The sequence below is a fragment of the Mesoplodon mirus genome, assembly GCF_964341445.2.
Source record: "Mesoplodon mirus genome assembly, chromosome: 20".
In the NCBI taxonomy this organism is placed as follows: domain Eukaryota; kingdom Metazoa; phylum Chordata; class Mammalia; order Artiodactyla; family Ziphiidae; genus Mesoplodon; species Mesoplodon mirus.
In genome coordinates, this window is record NC_138996.1 from 16,073,563 (window position 1) to 16,097,018 (window position 23,456).

General features: G+C 37.9%; 1 protein-coding gene across 7 annotated transcripts in view; it reads right to left on the reverse strand.

The window, feature by feature from the left end:
* NRG1 (neuregulin 1) overlaps window positions 1-23,456 on the reverse strand; it is a gene marked incomplete at its 5' end in the record, with an annotated part of 1,029,511 nt that overhangs the window by 27,032 nt on the left and 979,023 nt on the right. For all 7 annotated transcript variants that reach the window (XM_082608834.1, XM_082608833.1, XM_082608831.1 and 4 more), the window contains one exon: window positions 7,030-7,159. In XM_082608834.1, coding sequence (XP_082464960.1) covers window positions 7,030-7,159 — 130 coding nt within the window. The remainder of the gene's footprint in view (window positions 1-7,029; window positions 7,160-23,456) is intronic.

A 23,456-nucleotide genomic window follows, 5' to 3' on the forward strand; every position in this document is an offset into this window, starting at 1 on the left:
GTATCATCTGCAAAAGACATTTATTTCCTCAAGGGAATGCCTTCTTCAGTACCATTAAAGAAAATATTAAATATAATATATTCCTTCAATAACATTTCCTTCAGATCCAACCTTATACCTCCCCATCACTGTTCAGCTAGTATGGATCATCCCATTTCTTTTTTATTAAGATCTGGGGGCTAGTTCTCAATTCTTGAGATAACAGTATACATAGAGTGGCCACAGTGGACTCGTGGGTAAATACTGAGGGGAAAAAAAAATCTAAGTTATCCTGGCTCACCAGTGTTGTTTTTCAACATCTAAGACATACAATCCCATTAATGAGGGTGCCAGTGTTTATGAATTAACCCCTCCTTGTTTGAACCCTGGTGCCCTTCCCAAAGCTCTGTTTGTACAGCTTGTTCTGAAATGCTCATCTGTAGATGAAAATCCTTGCCATTGTTTACTCTAACTGATGTATCCTTTACTTTGGGGTCAGACAATTTCATCGGATACAGGCTCAATCTATGTCCCATGCATCTACGTGTCCTTGTGACACAATGACTTATGGACTCGGCTAATTTGTGGTTTGGTTTTCCTCCCTGGAGGACGCCTTTCCCTGTCTCATCACACAGCTTAGCGATTCCAAACTTTATAGTTCCATCTACTCCAGCCTCATTTTATGATGAAACATCTAAATATTCACTTTTGACTTAAATCATTCAGTAGAAATATTTCAAAGAGGTGCATTGTATTTCAAATAGACTATATGCTTCTCAAGGCGAGGGCTGCATATACTTTTTTTCCCTGACGGAGTTCTCTGCCTCTGGCTGGTTGTGGTCCCCCATGGTACATTCCCTTAGCTCCCTAAATTCTCTTCATAGCATTCAGCACACCAATCATTTATAATTAAATGAATTACTTGAAATACATCTGCTACTCACAAGAGCCTACAGACTCCATGAGGGCAGAGACCACGTGATTTTGCTCACCACTTCATACCGAGCACAAGCATAGAACTTGCCTCTTAGAGGAGATCAATAAATACATGTGGCTGCCTAACTGATTTCAGGAGAAAAAAAGGAACCAAGCTCTTAAGAACACTTAGTGTACCTGACTTTATGCCAAACTGCAGCCAAACTGGTTTCTATAAGAACAAAAGGATTTGTTTTCCTCTGTCTTCACGAAGTCAAAAATGAGTTAATAAATACCTAGGAAGTACATAGCAGGAGTCTTGATACAAGGGGACACAGAAGACATAGAACACGTGGTCATGTGAAGAGCTGACTATCTACATCGAAGCCACAAGGGTCCCGCCCACTCACAAAGGTTTCTCTCCCTGTCAAATGTTACAGAAGGTAAGTGTCACACCCACTCTGAAGGACGAACGTTTCCAGAGCTGGCTGGACTCCAGGTCTAACCCAAAATACATCCCTTTGCTCTATTCCAAATTTCTCCTTCTACAGCCATGATGATGAGGCCATAGGACACAACTTGAATCTGAACCATCACCCCCTTGTTTAATTATGTTAATTCAGCTACTAATATGTTATAAATATCGTCATCCTCCTCATCATCGCTATGCCAGGATTTTATAAAACTTTAACCTTAGCTAGTGTCTTGACTTTCTCTCCTCATCTTACCCGGTCCCCAGATGTCTCTAGCCTGTATGGAAGTCTCTTTTCTCTAAGCACTTGCTATGTTTATGGTATCACTCCCCTGCTCCAGAAGTTACTATGATGCCCGATTAGCTATCACAACGTCCAAAGTCCTCTGCCTGGCCTTCAGAGCTCAGAAACTGACTCTCCTGTCTAACTTAGTTTTTTTGTTTTGTTTTACTTCCCAGAATGGAGCTGCTCGTCTAGCTACACATGTCACTGGGTCTCATGGGAAGATTAGTGCAGCCTCAGTGTCTGCCTGGTATACGGAGAAAACTCCATAAATGATGACAATGTTTATAAAGTCTTCAACTAATTCCAGCCTTTTCCTTCTTTAAATTCTCATTACCATAACAATCAGCACTGTACCACTTGGGATATAGCCACTTTAACTGATGTACTATTTTAGTTACTCCATTTCTCTAAGTAGACTAAGTTCCCAGGGACAAGCGACCATGCTTCATGTTTTCTCTGTGTTTTCAAAAACGCCTGGCATAGATGTAGCTGTTCTATAAACAAATGTTAATTAATATTTCATTTACTGAGTTTAATTTATTATAACAAATTTGTTGTGACTTTATCTCCTCGAGCTATATGTTTTTCATAACTATCTCAATAATAATGTGTAATACAATATAGGCCCTTATATATACTACATGGCTTCATAAAAAATAGACAAAATCATAAGTTCATGTTTAAAGGCACCTCCCATCTTCCTATGTTTTGTTTGCTTTTTGTTTCTGTTTTCTGTTTTTACATATAAGGAAGTTAATGATCAGAGATAGTACATGATTAAATGAATGTCAAATGCAAAGTTATAAAGCTAGCTGGTGGCCCCAACAAATCAAATAAAAACTGCTAGTGTTAAATAAAATGAAGAATTGGGAATTAAATATGATAACACAGTCTGTTAAGACAGGTGTATATATTTTTCCAATGTCTACAGAGAGAATGTAATTCTACCATTTATTTTTTATTATAAGGAAAAAGAAATCTTGCTTCCCCAGAGTTCGAAGTGCTTTAGCAGAAATGAATTCATTTAATTTCACTGACTCCCTGGGAAGAAGTTTGGAGAACATATTAACTCTATGTTATAAATATACTGTCCAGAGAGTTGAAGTGAAAGAGCTCAGACTATTCACCAAAATTGGTGGTTAAAACTCTAATCCCCACATGGGGAAGGCACATCTGCCCATAGGACAGCATCATGGGTTTATAAATACGGTCTGGTATAAAATCATTTTTAGATTAAAAAGAAATCACATCAACATCTTCCAAAATAGTTCTCTAAGTAAAGCTGTTCAGAAGAGCAGATATACAAGAACAAGGGGAGAAAACAAAGAGGAACATCTGGACAATGTCATGTTCAAACTGTCCTGTTTCTTTGAACCATGTGACTACATGGGGTACCAGAGGGTAAAAGACGGAATGATTCTTTTCTGGTCTTTATGCAATCTGGAATAGTAACTGTTTTTTTTCCCCCCCAGGATAAATTTTAAGTTACTTTAGAGAGAAGAGAAATATAAAAGATGAGAAACACCACAGAAATTCCCGCACAGTTCCCAGAGGAGAAGTCCAAGTAACCAGCAAACCTCTCCTCAGAGAAGTGTTTAACTGTTATATGGTTAATCCATTTGGAACACCTTGTTCTAAACAGAGAGACAAAAGAGCTTTGCTGTAAAGTCTTCGACTTCAACTCCCCAAACGACAACAGTGGATGAGATGACCAGAGAGACTACTTGGAAACTCGTGTGTTTGTGGTGTGTCTGAGTCATGTCTTTAGCCAGGGATAAAGCTGATTTTGAATGATGTGGCACATGCTTCAGAAACGTTTTGCCCTGGACAGATGGACCATGTGGAAACTATGAACTGGCTTCATACACAGGACCATGATGAGCCAATGCAACGCTTTCGTGTTTTCTGTTTCTATTCAAGTCGTCCAGTGAACAATATAATATCGTAAGACATGGTATATGATGTGCCTTGGTTTCACTTCTGACTAAACTATTTTTACTGTTATAGATGTTTTTAATACAGGGATTACAAAACAATTAGACAAATTTGACAAAAAAGGCATGACGTATTTTGGATAGTGAACATATTCCAATTCTTCCATCAATGGCTTGCTCTGATGCATCAGTAAAGACATGGTGCAAAAGGGGGATAAAACTGATCAAAATCATAGATGTCAAAGATTTTGTTTCCCACAAGATCTCGTAGTAAGCTTTAACACTTTTCTGAAAGATTATATTACCAAAAAAAAGATACAATAAAAGTATAATGCCAATTTGCTGAGAACTAGAAGACGATTAGCTTGGGGGAAACAATATTCATTCATGGGTTGCTGCTTTAATAACTGTTGGAGGAAGACAACATTTCACTTTAAGATTAGAAAAATATATAACAAGTTATTTCTTTCTGGATTGGGCTTAAAATTTAATGAAAAGCTGTGTGGGTGAAAAAAATTCCAGTGTTGGCACAATACCAAAATGGAACAAATGAACAGCACTTAGGCGATAGCACTTTTTGTACAGGACATGGGAGGGCCACAGAAGAGCTGAAATTAACACGTGGAAAATAACTGCACTGGTTCCTAAGAGGTATTCAGAAACTATCATATATACTCACTCAGCTTGTAAATCTTTGCAAAGGCTACAGTGAAAAATAATCATGTTTCATTATTATAATTAAAATACAGTGGTCTCAGATGTTTTCTAAAGAAGTAAAAAAGAGAAAACATAGATAATCTGGGTACAATTGTTTAAAAAGGAGAAGCGGGCTTCCCTGGTGGCCCGGTGGTTGAGAGTCCGCCTGCCGATGCAGGGGACACGGGTTAGTGCCCCGGTCCGGGAAGATCCCACATGCCGTGGAGCGGCTGGGCCCGTGAGCCATGGCCGCTGAGCCTGCGCGTCCGGAGCCTGTGCTCCGCAACGGGAGAGGCCACAACAGTGAGATGCCCGCGTACCGCAAATAAATAAATAAATAAATAAATAAAAATAAAAAGGAGAAGCATTTAAAGGAACTATAATTTTAAGTGTTTTTTTCAAGTGATTTATTAAAACATAATTAGGTTGTATGTCTATGACTAGGACAGAATAAAGGATTACCCATATAATAAATGCACCTCATATTTTACAGATTATAATTCTCAGCTTCTGGTATTTTCTATTTTCATAGAGAAAATCTTACAGGAAACTATAAAATTTGGTCATCCCCCAGGTACACACTGCTATATTTATAAAGGATAACCAACAAGGACCTACTGTAGAGCACAGGGAACTCTGCTCAATGTTATGTGGCCGCCTGGATGGGAGGGGAGTCTGGGGGAGAATGGATACATGTACATGTATGGCTGAGTCGCTTTGCTGTGCACCTGAAACTACCACAGCATTGTTCATCGCCTATACTCCAGTATAAAATAAAAAGTTAAAAAAAATTGGTCATCCCCATACACTATGATAAATATGTGCAGGGAGGAATGTTTGGGCTGTATTTACAGCAAGTTGGCAGAACCAGTCTAAAACTGACCAACTTTAATTCTTTGCTTTAGGTATGCTGAGTTGAATATACTGGTTGTCAAAAAGTGAATCTTTAATTTTAAAACAATAAACACTGAGAGTCATAAAATCCTTCAGACCTGAAAGAAATGATTTTTTCTATATACTCTTTCACTTTTATCTTGCTTTAAAGCTTTGAAAAGACTCTGACTTATTAACTTTATCTTGGCTTATAACTATTACCTATATCTATGAAAGGGATATTTAGTAATTGAAATTAGAATTTTACTCTTGTGATTCCTAGTCTTTTATTCAGTACAAAAGTAATAAAGTATAAAAGCATAAGATACTATAAGGATAATGAAAGTAATAATAAAATAAAATAATAAAATAAATAAAAGACTATAGCTGCTTTTATAAGTTGTCTGTTTTCATTGATAAGATTGGCCACACAACCAGCAAAACTTGTCTTCTCTGCTTCTACTCTATTAAAAGGAGAGATGTTGAGGGCAAAAAAGCAGATCTGGGAGGTACTTGCTTACAGCCCTGAGGTCCCACGAGACATTCTACACATAGCCCGTGTCTAGATCAGCACAGGAACAGCAAAATGTTTCTACCAAAATGGCATTTTTTTGGAGCTATGATTTTAAAATATATGTCCTTTAAGATGCATTTTATTACTTACAAACAATGAAGGCTTTCTTAGAAAAGGGACTTAAATATTTGCATAGTATTTACATGATGTAGAAGGGAATTGGCCTTCTTAATGATTTCTTGTGCCTTTTTTCTCATTTTGCTAATTGCTCTTTCTATTAACTCATCTGTCTCTCTGACAAACTTGTTCTTCTTTGTCAACATTTGGGTCACAAGCTAGTAATATTCTGGAGCCAGAGATGATTGTTATGATGATATGTTTTTTTTCTCATTTAGGACAAGCACTGCTACTTTAGAACAGTGGGATACAGCTCTTAGTCAACTGCAAAATAAATGTGTATTTTTCACCGCATATTTAAATATCTTTTACCACATCAAATTATTTGAGTCCATGGACCACACAGAACCTAAATATCAAGCGTAGACTAAAAATGCATGGCACAATAAACACGTGCTTTTTAATGAGACCTACTAATTTTAACTGCAAGGTTTAAATGTTTAATGTAACCTTACTGACAACATCTTTGTTTAATTCTGTCTGTTGAGAGAGAATAACTGTGATACTTCTTAATGGTTCATTAACTCCTCACGTCATTGGAGAGAGCGCCATTCTAAATATATCTATAAATAACTGTAGTACATGAAAGAACACTCTGCCTTCTACATGCAATGATGCTACACACACTAAATGCATTTCCAAACAAATGCAAGTTGCTGATTTTTCATTAGTGAGATCGACCTAAATTCCATTTTTAAAAAGGAGTTATAAAAGAATAAGCTAATGCCAAGTGTAACAGATGTGTCAGTAAAGAATCTTCTGCACTTCTGCTTCTTTTAGTTGTCCTATTCGTTTTGCAGGTGACCACCGGGGTAAAAAGGAACATCATCTTACAGCTTCATCCATACACTGGATGGAGACGTAGGTATCCAAAGTTCCAGACCTCTATGATATTTGCACATCTCTCTTAGGTAACAATGAGGAAAACCACGAGGAAAGCAACTTTATAAATATGAAGGCAAAAAAAAAAAAAACCCACCTTGAAAAAGGCAAAATAACATTCTGGATATAACAGAGAAGATGATAAATGGTATGAACTTTTCACAACACTTTAAAAATAAAACAGCATTATTCAAAGGATGCAACGAAATTGGAAAAAGCAGCAACGATACATCATGAGACATGGAATCATCTAAAAGAAGCAGTCATGGACATAAGCCACACAGAGGATTTCTTTTCTTACTTGCACAAGTATCTTGAGGGGTTTGAAAGGTCTTTCACCATGAAGCACTCGCCTCCATTCACACAGAAAGTTTTCTCCTTCTCTGCACACTTGACAAGATGGCTTGTCCCAGTGGTAGATGTAGATGTGGCTGGATAAAAGATAAAGAAGGGGAAAAGTTTATACCCATCTTTCCCTCTTCTAAGCAGCCTTTAATCTTAAATTCTCTTAAAAGAAAGAGTTCATATAAGATACGGCATACTCCACTAAACTTTCAGGCTTAATAAATAACAGCAAAGACGTTAAGTACTTTCTGGGTGTAATTAAATATAATAAAATTATAAAAGGTAATTATAGTTAATTAATTTAATTATAATTAAATAGGCAAAAGGTTCAACATTTCTTATAACTAATACTTTTTCTAAGGAAGTTGGAAAAGAGAACATCTATTGTCATTAAGAAAAATACATTTTCCAGGAAGGCTCAAAAATAATGACATAAATTCATATCAGTGCAATGAATGTAGATATCAATTTTTAATGGCAACTAATTAATAAAATTATTTTTTTTGAAATTATGTGATATATGTGTATGGACTTGATATTTTTTAGATATAATGTATAGCAAAGAAAAATACAAGGTGCCTTATTTGTTCCTAATGAAAAAAATGTTATTAATTGAGTATGTATTAATGTATAGATCAGGGGGCATTCTGTTCAAAATTTCCATTCTATTCTAATTTCTACTCAGAAGAATATTATTGAATGTCTGATTGCCATCACGCTTTTGAAGAAATGCAAAGACAGTCTAACATTGCTGCCAATGTAGAATAAAGCACTGCAAAATTCATCCATTCTGAAGTAGGAGTAGAAACAAGTTTTAATTTTGGTTGGCAATGTCTTCATGTGATAAATCTGATTATTCACTTGCCTTCAAACTTCACAGTTATTGGAAAGTCAGGCTGACACTGATTGCTCCACCTTTAGGTGCAGGGATTAAATGAAGCCAAAGTCCTGAGACTGTAAGAGCATTTAGTCTCAGAACTTCTCCCCAAGTACAGCATTGGGAGCCCCTTAAACACTGCTCAGTCTCAACCCCAAACAGTCCAACTCCCAACATAATGTTTATCACTGACATTATCAAGATGAAACGTAAAACCAACATGTCCAGCCAACGAAGATTCTATTTACTCTCCCGAGGTAGAGAGAGTCCATCTTCAGACATAAGTTTTTCTTGTCGATTATCTGACTCATTCTTAGTGACTTTTAATTCTTTGTCTTCCTTATCAATTTCTATTTACGATTTGCGTGTGAAACTCAGATGCCTTTGTTTATTTTATTTGACCTGTCGTATTTTTCCATTTTCTCCTGCCTTTCTTTTTCATTTCCTTCACAAGCGCACATTTTGCTTTGATATTTAACCTAATTGTGACCCTAACTCTGCTTGATTTTTACTCTACCTGATTGAAATACTGAGCATCTGATTATTCAGTTTCTAAACGACTCGAGGCCCTTCTTGTCTCTTATTCTCCTGTCTATGGCATGTTTGGGACCATTTCTCTGTTCTCACCATGGCTTTCAGGAGGAACAGCAAAGGACAGTCAAAATGATTTGCCCTTTGGAGACATCTGGTTCAAATCCCATCTCCTACTAGCTTTGTGTCCTTGAGCAAGTCACCTAACCATCCAGAGGGTCAATGTTTCCATTTAGAAAACAGGGTAAGGGCACTCTTAAAGGACTCTTCTAGAGATAAAAGGAATTGGCACAAAACTGGCATCCGAAGAGTAATAGCAGGTATGATTACTGAACAAGTAGGGAAGAATCTTAATTTTGGTATCTAATAATCAGATGTAAAATTTGATAACAGAAATCTGAAGAGTTCAAAGAAGCATGTTTTCCTTGAATCATTGTTATGGGTAATTAAGAACTGGGTCAACTTTCAAATTATTGCAACACAAAGTCCTTTTCAGAATGCATTTCCAGATGTCCAGCTCGGGTCTACAAACCCAACCAAAAGAACCAGGGAGAGAGAGGAGAGAGGTGATGTTACCCTCTGCCAGCAGCTACACTTTTACCATCTTTATCAGGAAGAGGGGAAACACAGCTTGCATCCTTTGGTCTATAAAATCATGGAGTAGACAATTTCTACACATCACTTAGCATAGCTTTTAACATAATATTATATCTTCATGTGAAAAACTGTTTACTTAGGTGCTATGGGTATTTTCATCCATGGCGACTGCTTTTAAAAAAATATTAGGAGAGAGTTTGTCTTAAATGTTAAAGGTTTTGTGCTTACGAGTTTCAGCTGCTGACAGGGATCTATGGGGATGACACATTGGGCAGAGTATTTTTGCCGAGGGGACCCCCTGCAGCGTTCTGTCACCATCATTCCTGCAAAGGAGCCCTGAGCCTCAAGCAGACCCCAGTGGTCCCTGAATCCCTGACAGGCTGCTAAGAATTACCCCTCATCCAAACTGGGCAGCAAACCCTGCAGCAGGCTCTTTCAGGACAAATGCTGAGGCTTTTTATTAAAAACAACAAAATCAACCCCCTCCTCGCCAAAGCAGACCCTCCATATTAATTGCAAACTTACAATGAAAATTAGCTGTGACAGAGACAAGAGACAGAAACATCATACCTATTCCTTGGATTTTCTGATCTTGTGTTATCAAATAAGTAGGATTAAGAAATGCCCGTTAAAACTAGAAACAATCCCTTTTTTTCAGTCCTTTAAAAGTATTTTTCTTGATATGATTATCCTTTGAATTATCCTGCAGCTCTGAGCTATGACACATTCTTTTTTTTTTTTTTGGTACGTGGGCCTCTCACTGTTGTGGCCTCTCCCGTTGCGGAACACAGGCTCTGGACGCGCAGGCTCAGCGGCCATGGCTCACGGGCCCAGCGGCTCCGTGGCATGTGGGATCTTCCCGGACCGGGGCACGAACCTGTGTCCCCCCAATCGGCAGGCAGACTCTCAACCACTGCGCCACCAGGGAAGCCCATGACACATTCATTTGAAAAATTCTTAGATTGTGACTTGACACTAGGAATGGGCTAGTTGATCATAAAATAATTCTTGGAGAAAATGAAGTAGCAGCTCTCTTACATGTCATGGACTATCCTGCTTAGCGCTTTTATCCTTTAGTAGCAGCGAAAACAAAAATGATCATGGAATTGCAAAGCAGCAGTTATCTCCCAGGTGACACAAAGTGTGGACCAACTGGGTTACAGCTGTTCTGAACCAACAGCCAAGCACAGGAATAAGTTGTAATTGTCAGAAGAACCTGGGATCTGGATGGTGATATATGAACCTTTCAGATTTTTGCCAAGTTTCCTTATATATTCTCCTTAGTTGACCGCAGTGCACAGTCAGCCCTAAGCACATCTATAAATTTTGCAGTGATATCCTTTCGCTTTGGCCTATATACGCTGTATTGCTAAGTCAGTTTCCGTGTGGTAATTCTGCCAGAAATTAATGAAACAGACAAAGCAGGTTCTCAAACCAAACTGTGGAAACAGCATTCTTTCTGGGGGAGCTGGCAGGAATTTATCAGGGGTAAAGCTAACAGTTTTGCCAACAGAATGTGCTTTTGATATATAAAAGATGAGCTTCATAGCTGTTCCTGGCAGTAGGTGACATAGATCTCACTCGTTCAATCCTTAATGAAAACTGCTTCCCTCTGCTTTGTAACTAGTTTGTCATAATCTGGGAGTTGGTCAACTTCTAGTAAGTGTTAACTGGACAGCAACTGGGAACACTGATAAGTGTGACTTCATTACTTTTAAGTTTATCATTTATATGAACGTTTTATCCCAAACACACTTTCCTTGGGATGTTACCAATTACAAAATTATAAGGAAGAAAGTATAAGTACAGCAGTTAACTTGTTACCAGAGGATTTCTTCCGAGTGTTTTACTCTCCACCCCGTCTGTCTTGGTAGTATAGATCAGGACTAGTGACCATTCTGGGGAAGTCTGAACAGTTCTCTGACTTAGCCAAGGATTTGGACACTAAGATGACCATTTAAAGATCCGCCAGGGGGCTTCCCTGGTGGTGCAGTGGTTGAGAGTCCGCCTGCCGATGCAGGGGACACGGGTTCATGCCCTGATCCAGGAGGATCCCACATGCCGCGGAGCGGCTGGGCCCGTGAGCCATGGCCGCTGAGCCTGCGCGTCCGGAGCCTGTGCTCCGCAATGGGAGAGGCCATGGCAGTGAGAGGCCCGCGTACCGCAAAAAAAAAAAAAAAAAAAGATTCCCCAAATCCTGCACCAGGAAATTGGACTCTCTCCTTTCTAGCCTGCCCTCCCTTCCCTAACCCTTCTCCTCCCTCCCACCCTCCTTCCCTCCCTCCTTTTTTCCTTCCTTTCACAGTTCTTTAATGACCACCTATTATATGCGAGGCATAATAATAACTAAAGTTACTGGGGTTGAAAATTGTAAGACTGTAAAGAATTCTCCCTAAAAGGAGATCTTTATAGATGAAATGTAGTGAAATGACCCTGGAGTTAGCTGAGAAGATATCAGGGGACCAAGACACAATTTTGCCAATTACTAGCTATGGGACTCTGGTCCAGCTACCTGCCTCAGTATACTCAGCTGCAAAAATGAGGTATCGCAGGGTTGCTGCAGAGTTTGATAAAACGCTTTGTCAGTTGCAAAACTGCACACAAATAGAGGATATGTTTCCATTACTAATGGCATAAATATGGAACAAAGAGAAGCAAAAACATGTCTGTCCAGACACTGTAAGTACACATAATCAAGCCTCGAATGTTGTTTCTTAGCAAATTATTCTTCTACAAAATGTGAAGAGATGGTCTGATTTGGAGGGGTAACCCCTGAATGATTGCAAAGCATCAAGTAAATATCAATAACTTACTCTAACTTTTTCAAAACCACTGTCAATAATTTATACCCATTCAATTGTCTTACAAAATAAAACTGAAGAACAATTTGAGTTAAAAGAAAAAGAAGCTATCTTAAATGTGTAATTATTTTCAACTTTCCAGATCCACACAATTCTCTAATATTTCTTAAAAAATTTTTTTATTGAAGTATAGTTGATTTACAATATCGTGTAAGTTTCAGGTGTATTTCTCTAATATTTCTGACCAAGCTTCCAAGTTACATGAATTCATTGTATTTATAATCTTGTGTGTTATTGTAACAGTTTAAAAACTCTAAAAAATTTAAAAATAGTTTGATGTCCATTGAATATGGGCCATAGTATAAACTCTGTTTATAACTCAACATTTTGGAAATCACGTACTATTGCACACTTTAGTAAATACACAGAATAAAACTTTGAGGAGTAATTGAGTGTTCTCTGCTCATTACTCAATATTTTCCCATGGACACACAGTATTTCCTATAGAATACCAGCCTTTTTCTGCTCAGAGACAGGCTAAAAAGAAAATAATGCTGGAAAGGATGCTTCCCTTTCTTGCTTGTGTTAAGTGGTGTTTTCCTTATCAGTGAAGTAGACAGCACTAACAGACCAGGGCCATTATACAAATGCAAACTACTGATAAGAAGCCAGTCTCTTTTTCTTTGACAATTAGCAGGAATTAGTATGAGTGTATAGTGTTTACCCCAAGAAGCAATCATTAGCTCCTATCTGCCCTGAGCAAAAAAGCCCTGACTAGGAGTTTTTAGGACAATTCTTAACGATTTACTCGCAGAAGATTAAATCACTCTCTGCAGTTTTCTCAATAACATATACAATATTAACAATTTTTATATTCTAACTTTTTATATTCTAAATATTAACAATTTTTATATTCTAACATGAAACTGTCAATCGCTACAAAGTTGTAGGGTTTTTTTTTAAATCCTTACCTGTGATATCTTCCATGGCTATGTATTTAGAAATCTGCATGCATTCTTGCTCTTTGATCTCTCAGTTTAAAAAAAAATCTGAAATTATTATTCTTGCTCAGAATATAGCTCCTCAGCAATTATGTACCAGAGCACTTTGAACTTCTACTGGGAAGAAATGCTTATGTGGTTCCTGAAAATGACGCTCTGGCTCAGAAGCTGAGCAGGAAAAGCCATGCCACTTAATGCAGCTTCTACAGATGCCAACGGAAGGATGCGGGAGGCATTAGTTCTCCAAACGAAAATCCAGAGCCAGACTCAGAACCACTAAAGCATCATCATTCTGGGTTGGCATTTTTTTGCAAGTAGTAATTCAATCCGTTGCTGAATAGCAAATAGGTACTTGAGAAAAAAATGATAGAAGATCAAAGAAACCCATCCTGACGTGGAGGTTCCCAGAGCCCAACTCCTTGGCCTCTCCGCTACTGAACTCTGCTATAGAAACAAACAGGGAAGCCAGGGAAGAACGATCATGAGACCAGAAATGGAACCAGAACTTTCTAAACTAGAATTAGGGCATCTCAATTCATGGACCTCAGGACTTGGTGACATGGTAGATTACCTACAAGGTGAGAGTCTGTCCAAAGAATAAGCCGACACCAAGGGCTGGTGGAGGTTAACTGGTTTAAGTAGTGAACTTGAGCTTTGGCATCATAACACACATAGAATGGGAGACCCAAAAGAATCTTCACATAGTGTCTAATTTATCCCAGATTGAAAAAGAGGATACAGATCATCTCAAAAGAACAGTTCTGCAGTCTTTCATCAAATACCTCCAGCTAAAAATTCACAAAAGTGTACAGGCTGCCCAAGGTCACATAAGTGAATTTGGACATGCTTGTTTTCTGTTTTCTTACACGTACAGTGGGCCTGAAGTAGGTTAACAGGATTGCCTTTAGATCCCTCCCTCCTTTACAAGCTCTCAGGGCAGACCCTAATATTTTTTCTTCCTTCTTCAGCAGAATGAAAAGTGACCCTTGGGTGTTTCTCCTCATAAAACAAAATTCTAATTTTTGTTGTAACACTGAGCTCATTTGTAGCTAAACAGAAAGGAGATCCTAAGTTCCCAGCAGTTGCTGAGCAAATGCTTTGGTGTCATTAGATAGTGTTCTCCTTAGAAAAATAAAAATTGTCAACAAAGGTTATTTTTCAAACACAGAAGTGGCTGTTTTTTTTTTCTTTTTTTCTGACAGCACATTTTGCTCATGACACAGGGTAATCATTCTAGTCTACTACTTCTTAGAGCAACATGTCAATGGCATAAATGTCTTTAGGATGTCTTAGCTTTTCTAAAGAAGAAGGAGTCTCCTCCCACAGTGTATGGCTGACCAGGTGGTTACAAGAAAGCTACATTTTCTTCCTTACAAAGCCAATAATCTTCTCTTAGCTAAGAAGCCAGCTCCAGAAATACAGTTCTGTTATATATTTTCTACTAATCACTGACAGTTTTATCTGAGTATAAAATTTCCATAGCCAGAAGTCAACGAACTTTCAAGCTGTTCCTTGAATCTTTTCCTATCAACACCTATTCTAAAGGAGTAAGATCCATCTAGCCTACAAAGCAAATATTAGCAGTCAGTTGACTGGCTTAATTTGATATATTTATAATCTCATCAGGCTAAAGGTAGAAGGGGCACATTCTTTACTGTATTCTGCATAGTTTACCAGTATCAATTTGGTTGGGAGAAGGTCATATCAATGTAGAAAATGTTAACCTGTCATTTTCCAAATTAGTCAAAAGTTTGGAGCATCAAACAGAACACATCAAAACAAAGGGAACTGATCAAGGATTCAGTTACTAGGCGAGCTACTGAAATTACCATGTGACATTTAATGACATAGGTTAATTTATTCATCAACCAAAATACACTCAGAAATGAAAGTAGATGAAAGATCAAAAGACAGAAACTATGAGGCAAATTCATTATCTTATTCATCAAATTAAAAAAAAATCATGGCATATCAAAAATAAAAGCCATATGGTCATTTCAATAAATAGAGAATCAACATTGATGAGACTGAAAATCAATTTCTCTAAAACTATCTACAAAGTATTCTTACCTCCAAAAATCAAATCTGAATTTAATCAAGCATCCAGATACAGCTACTAATTTACAGGAAGAACACAGGTCAGAGGAACATATAAAAGAACACCATGGGATGCAATCAGCAAAGCCCAATCTATGGAGAACTCTACAGGGCAAATAATCTGATTTCTTAAGAAAAAATTAAAAGAAGATAAAAAGACAAAGAGAGCTAGAGCTAGAGACAGACCAAAGGGTGAGAGAAAAGAAAAACCTAAAATATAGACATTAAAAAGAGACATTAAACCAACTGCAATGAGTGAAACTTATTTGGATCCTGATGTAAGAGGAAATCTGATCACTGATTACAAAGGGTTATCATTAATTGGTATATGTGTCATATACTACCCAAAGCAATCTACTGATTCAGTGCAATCCCTATCAAACTACCACTGGCATTTTTCACAAAACTAGAACAAAAAATTTCACAATTTGTCTGGAAACACAAAAGACCCTGAATAGCCAAAGCAATCTTGAGAAAGAAAAACAGAGCTGGAGGAATCAGGCTTCCTGACTTCAGACTATACTACAAAGCTACAGTAATCAAGACAATGCAGTACTGGGTACAAAAACAAAAATATAGATCAATGGAACAGGACAGAAAGTGCAGAGATAAACCCACACACATATGGTCAACTTATCTTTGATAAAGGAGGCAAGAATATACAGTGGTGAAAACACAGCCTCTTCAATAAGTGGTGTTGGGAAAACTGGACAGCTGCATGTAAAAGAATGAAACTAGAACACCCCCTAACACCATACACAAAAATAAACTCAAAATGGACTTAAGACCTAAATGTAAGGCAGACACTCTAAAAGTCTTAGAGGAAAACATAGGCAGAACACTCTATGACACAAATCACAGCAAGATCCTTTTTGACCCAGCTCCTAGAGAAATGGAAGTAAAAACAAAAATAAACAAATGGGACCTAATGAAACTGAAAAGCTTTTGCACAGCAAAGGAAACCATAAACAAGATGAAAAGACAACCCTCAGAATGAGAGAAAATATTTGCAAATGAAGCAACTGACAAAGGATTAATCCCCAAAATATACAAGCAGCTCATACAGCTCAATATCAAAAAATCAAACAACCCAATCCAAAAATGGTCAGAAGACTTGAATAGACATTTCTCCAAAGAAGATATACAGATTGCCAACAAACACATGAAAGGATGCTCAACATCACTAACCATTAGAGAAATACAAATCAAAACTACAGTGAAGTATCACCTCACACCGGTCAGAATGGCCATCACCAAAAAATCTACAAACAATAAATGCTGGAGAGGGTGTGGAGAAAAGGGAACCCTCTTGCACTGTTGGTGGGAATGTAAATTGACACAGCCACTGTGGAGAACACTATGGAGGTTCCTTAAAAAACTAAAAATAGAACTACCATATGACCCAGCAATCCCACTACTGGGCATATACCCCGAGAAAACCATAATTCAAAAAGAGTCATGTACCACAATGTTCACTGCAGCTCTATTTACAATGGCCAGGACATGGAAGCAACCTCAGTGTCCATCAACAGATGAATGGATAAAGTAGATGTGGCACATACATACAATGGAATATTACTCAGCCATAAAAAGAAATGAAATTGAATTATTTGTAGTGAGGTGGATGGACCTAGAGTCTGTCATACCGAGTGCAGTAAGTCAGAAAGAGAAAAATAAATACCGTATGCTAACACATATATATGGAATCTTAAAAAAAAAAAAAGGTTCTGATGAACCTAGAGGCAGGACAGGAATAAAGATGCAGACATAGAGAATGGACTGGAGGACAAGGGGAGGGGGAAGGGTAAGCTGGGACGAAGTGAGGGAATGGCATTGACATATATACACTATTAAATGTAAAATAGATAGCTAGTGGGAAGCAGCCGCATAGCACAGGGAGATCAGCTCGGTGCTTTGTGACCACCTGGAGGGATGGGATGGGGAGGGTGGGAGGGAGACACAAGAGGGAGGGGATATGGGGGTATATGTATATGTATAGCTGATTCACTTTGTTGTACAGCAGAAACTAACACAACATTGTAAAGCAATTATACTCCAATAAAGATGTTAAAAAATTGGTATATGTGTCAAATGCATTATGGTTATGTTTAAAAATAGCTCTTATCTTTCAGATACATGCTGAAATATTTATACATTGAATAATAAGATGTCTGGGATTTACTTCAAAATAGTAAGAGGGAAGGGAAGTGAGTGAAATCAGGATACAACAAAACTGGTAACTGCTGAACTGGATGATGGCTCCATGGAAATTTGTTATATCATTCTTTGTACTTTCATACGTTCAATATGCATGGTTAAATTTATACATATATATGTACATGCTTTAATATATGCTTACATACATTTAAAACTTAAAAATGCAAAAATATCAATTTCAGCCTTTTCAAACCATGTCTTTATAAAGTGGAATTAGAATGATAATCTGTGCAACCTCAAGATGCTGAGTGTTAGCCACCAATCTAAATCATACTTAACCCTGAAACTCTTGGAGGGGTGGTTTCCTTAATATCAAGAACAAGACAGGAATGGTGACTACTGGTGCTGGTATTTAACACTGCTCTGAAAGTTCTCGCCAATGCAACAAGACAGGAATAACAAATTGTGGTACAACTGTAGGAAATGAGGAGATAAAATAAGCACTATTAGAAGATGATATGATTGGATATCGGTACTACCTAGCAAGAAAACCTAACAAAATAAAAGGATTATATTCACAACAGCAATAGGAACTATAAATCATTTAGGTCAGCTAGGTGTGAACCTAACAATAAATATGCAGAATAGGAGATACTTTCAAAGGGTAATATATTAAGAAGGGGAGCTGGGTCTGTGCTTGGGGTAGAAGAAGGCATTATATTAAAGGGAAAAGCAAATGAATTTATGGAGGTAGAAAAATGAATGTCATGTTCAGTGAAAGGTAGTAGTTCAGTTTGGGAGATGGATCATAAATAGGGAGGTGAAGTTAATGAGGCTATAAAATAATAATACATCCATATTAAAAAAGCCCTTGGCAACCTGGCTGGAATTAATATTTAATCTGTAGGTCATGGAGAGAGTTGGGGTTTTGCTTACAGCTGTGACTAATAAAATTAATGGTCTATTCTATAGCCTTTGGAAAGGGAGAAAAATGGAGATGAGACCAGTGAAGAAGCTGATACAAAGGTCTAGATGAGAAAGGAAGATTGCTCAAACTAGCACAGTAATGATGGGAGAGGAATCAGCACCATACTGAAGAATTAACACTACTTTGTATTCATATACATTAAAATTAAGCAAGAACTAAATGCTGGGGTTTGTATTTCACACCTTGTATTGCACCTCTTTCTAAGGCATTCAAACTGCCTAACACACATTTTCTCTTTATTCTTCACACAATCTAGGAAATACCCATGATATTCTTAGACAGAGGAACTGCGGCCCATTCTCAATACTCAAGAGTCACTGGTAAAATTAAAATGTCAAGTCTTGTAGCCACAACTACATGACTAACGCTTTCCTAATTTAACTATACCACATCTGTTGATATAAAGGAACCCATGACGAGCAGACAGTATCATAGTTGGCCTGAAATTCTAAGTTACACAGATGATCAAGGTAGTGATATTCCTAAAAGTTACGCAAGCATCTCCCTGACAGGAAATGATTCCCGAAAAATCATTTTAAGTAATCTATATTTTCAGTGTCGTGCATAAGGCACCTCTATAGAAGTATAGAAAAAAAATGGGGTCCAGACAACGCAGACACCATCTTCCAAGGTTCCAGGTTGGAGCCAGGCCTCTTTGATCAGTGGATCTGTAACACAACAAGCTTGAAGAATATTCCTTAGAAAGGCACCTCTGCAGCTCTAAAACCCCAGACAGTCCATTGTTACACACCATTTAGCCAAGTTACAGCAATTCTGTGTTTGTGTGATGGCTGTAGAGATAGAGAGCTGATCTCTGGTTCCATAAGTTCAGCATTTTCCTCACTGAGGCCAAAGGTTGCCGCATATAAAGGAATGAAGCCATAAAAGTATGTTCAGAACATAAGAACCTTGCTCTCTAACACTTGGCTAATTTCAGTGCGTGTATTTTCCCAGAACTCCCTGGAGTTCCTTGTTCCCAGGTTTGTGATCAGAATAGCAAAACATCCCTCTCTGTAAGAGGATGTGTCATAAAATGTGTATCTGCAGTTTTTAGGGTCCTAGCACAAATTCTATGTCACCAAATAGCACACAGAAACCTAACTTTTTTCAGTACCGCTATTGCCATTTACACGTGGCCAATCTGAACAGGAATAAAACAAGGTTTCAAAAACACAAATAACTTTATTTACTTATTTATTTTTCTTCAGTATATTTTTTATTGAAGTGTAGTTGATTTACAATGCTGTGTTTATTTCTGCTGTACAGCAAAGTGATTCAGTTATACATATATACATTCTTTTTTTATATTCTTTTTCATTATGGTTTATCATAGGGTACTGAATATAGTTCTCTGTGATATACAGTAGGACCCTGTTGTTTCTCCATTCTATATATAAAAGCCTACATATGCTAACCCCAAACTCCCACTCCATCCCTCCCCCAAACCCCCTCCCCCTTGGCAACCACCAGTCTGTTCTCTATGTCTGTGATTCTGTTTCTGTTTCATAGATAGGTTCATTTGGAAAACACACATAACTTTAAATGCTTCATCTCAAGAAAACTTTTTGCCCTGCCCCCCAGAGGACTAGCTGGTCTCATAATACTTAGTTCATCACAGGTCTTGTTTTTCTAAAGAACATATTCTTTTTAGGTTAGACGTGGGGATGGGGATGGGGGGAGGAAATGTGACAGTCAAATCCTGCGCCTTTACAGGAACTGGGCCAAAATTATAAATCAACCTACAAATTAAAATTATAAATTAACCTACAAACCTATAAATTGACTACATTATCCCTAAAGGAGCTTTTCTTCAAGTCTTGGGGGTTTTGTGGTGTTTTGTTTTCGATTTCTGGGCCTCGACACCCTAGCTGAACAGACACCTGTTTTTCTACTGTTGCCATTAAACCTTATTGTTAATAAAAAAGGAAACAGACAGGTGCACACTTTGAACTCTTTTTCCAAAGTATACAATATTTTTTTAAAAACTGGAGCCATGTGTTCAGTGTCTTACTGTCATCATCTGGTCTAGCTGTTTTATATATCTATACCATTCGCTTGTTGGAAAAACTCAATGGAAATCATCATCCTGCTTACAGGGAAACCAAAAAGGGCACGCTGAAGTATGTCATGAAAGAAAGGTGGAATAGAGGTCAAGGTCTTATCTAAGTTGCCTGGCTATTTCCCTACACTGCCAGAAACAGGGAATATTAAGAAGGTCCATATGTAGAATCTTAGTTATAATTTATTAGTTTTTTTTCCTGGCATTGATATATCTATCTGTGTATATGAACTAATAAAACACTTCCATCTCCTGAAGCTATAATAATTCAGAATGGCTGAGGTCTTCCCCCCTTTCAAATATAAACCATTTCTGTAGACAGTGTAAGTCTGTGTTTAATACAGATCTTTGTTCTTTCCATCCATTACTAAGGTGCTTCATATTCAAACACGGATGAGGGAAACAGTGTAAAGCAGGGAAGTGGGGCTGTATGGCACATCAGCTGTAAGGGAACCACGGCTCTACAGAGCCACCCTAAAATCAAAGCAGGCAGAACCCAATTCTTGGCCAGGTCCACTTTGCCAGTTTAATTCCCATAGAGCTCCTGCAGAAGAGCCAAATGTCTTCAGTTGAGATCTGTCATTTATGCAAAAGCTTTTAAGAAGTCAAACACTTTCCAAGACCAACTAGTAAATCTAGTAGGAATCCGCATTGGTCTTCTGCTCACATAGGCATTGCCAACACCTACTGAGAATTCTCCAGTTCAGTAACTACTGAATCCAGCGACTACCATAATGGGAAGACACAGGCAGTTTTATGATTCTGAACCCCACTATGGGCGAGTTCACAGACAACAGGCAAGTTCTGGTTACATTGCTTAGCAGAAACAAGGCTTCCTAGGCTGTGGAGATCTTATCAATAAGACGAAGCCAGACCTCGGACCCTATTCTTTGAAAAGACCTGTTTGATTCATGGCTTTTCCCTTAAGAATGCCTTACTTCTGAAGAATAGTGAAATATAGAATGCTTTTGTTCAAAGAGTCAGAGAGTTTTTCTTGATCACACACCTTTCTGGTGTGTTGGATACTCAATCTCAGGGATGTAAATGTCTTCATAGAGATCAGTTCCAGATGGGTGACCTTTTCTGTTGAGAAACTCGCTTCTCCCTGCACCTTAATGCCTAATGTTCTATACCCAAAACTAGAGCGCTTAAATTTTTCTCAAAGTCTGAAGAACTCAGGGAAGTGAGTCATAGTTCTACAGATGCCACACAAGTTCCTGGAATTAAATGGTGATAATGAAAAAGGATCTTAATTAGAAGACAGATGTCGTTAGAACTCAGTAATCCTTCACTGCCCCTTCACACTGTTTTCCATTAAAAGGTTATCAGAGCCCGTCAAATGGTTACATGGATCCATCACAGCCACTAGATTAGGCCTGAAGTGCATGCTTGGGAAGCTAACTCTCTACTTGCCAGAGCACTCCGTGTGCGCGTGCGTGTGTGCATGTGTGTGTATGTGCGTGTGCACATGCGCGTCTGTGACTACAGCTTTCCTTCCTTAGAAAATCAAACTGCACTCTGTTGCCCATTGGCTTAAAGCCTGCTTTATATTCTTAGATTTGTTTTGTAGAAAAAAAGTGACAGGAACTGAAGGATTCATTGGTAAGTAAGGATGGAGGCTATTTTGTCCTTAACGTAATCTCATCACTCCTGGAATCAAAGCTCCTTCCCTCTTGGGCCTTTATAAGGGCCCAAGATATCCCATGATTCCCCCCCATTTTTGCTTTCTAGACTTCTTGTTGCTTTTTGTTTAATTAGTTGACATTAGTTCATCATAAAGCCAAGTGTAATTTTAAGCAGACTGAATAAAAACGAATTCATTATTTACCAATATTACTAAAATATATGATTATCCTTTAAAGTATTTCAAATTCAATTTTATCCTTTGCCAAATTCAATCCTCCAATAGCAAATATCCACCTAGTGATTTTGTCTGTTTTCATTTTTTGTTTGTTTGTTTGTTTTCAGGATTTGAAGACCATTTCATCTGTGAATTATTTTAGTTGTAAATAACAAATTTTAGTTGCTCAAAGGTGAACAAGCAGAACACATGGATGAACAGATGGAAATTGTAAGTGAATGCATAGTGTCAAAATATTTCTTCTAAAGTCAGAACTAGGCATTGGCAAATCCACAGTAATAACCACAGAAAATGTTGGCCATGCATATTTTTAAAATAAAAAAAACCTTACCCACGAATGTCAGAGAGAAAGTAAACAAAAAAGTAGTCTGATGGTGGATGGTAGAGAAGGAGAGAGAACAGGAAGGATTTTGCTTCTAGGAAAACTTAGCACTTCTTGGGACCCAACGGTGAATCTGAAGTTCAATTCCATTAGAAATGTCTGGAATGCCAGTTTTGTGATATAAACAAGGATGTAACATCCTTCAGGGAATAAGCTTAGTCACAGGAGGGTTTACTGCAACTGGTAGGATTTTTGATGCTCAAGTGAAAGGTGGTTACTTCCCTCGGTTTGTTCTTTCCTGTTGAATGCACCATATTCCTTGGGCTGAGAGGCTGGAAAATTGCAATTTATGGTGAAGTCTAGCTTCAAATCCTGACATGAAGTTGGGGTTTCCTAGGCAGAACTGTAATAGTAGCAACATGGCAACAAGAAAACTTACAGAAATTGAAGAAGTCTAATGAAATGGAATCTATTAAATGGGCAATGTGATCTTTGTTGCTGGAATCACATTCTAGAGACAGGTAACCCAAATATATATGCACAGGTCAAAAGAGAGAAGGTGACTGAACTAGGAACTGTGTCCTGGTCTTCTGACTTGTGGGACCAGTGCTCTAGGCTCTAGATGACACTGCTGGCCATTTGACAAACCCTGTGAAAGAAGTCATGAATGATCCAACTCTAGAGATACGAAATATACCTGAGTTATTAAAATGCTTCCTCTATTTTATAAGAAACTCCGTGACTAGGCATAGCATGAGGTCAGAACAAAGTTCCAACTGTTCTTAGATCAGAGAACCATGGGAGCAGAGGTCCAGACGGATGGAATCCATCACTATCATAACTCATGACAAGAAATACCAGGGGCGGCACTGAAGTCTTAGCCATAAGTACCCTGAAAATGATCAGGAGCATTTTATAATACAAATAACAAAGAGATCACACCCTCATTGCTCAGCTAAACCTGATGACTTAATAAGGTAAAAATGACATGTTCTAAGGTGGATGAGAGAAGTAATCATTTTAGGGAGGTTGACAGGGATCTGTACTGATTCCAAACATACAACTTGCTATGCGTAGCATTTCCAATTCCCC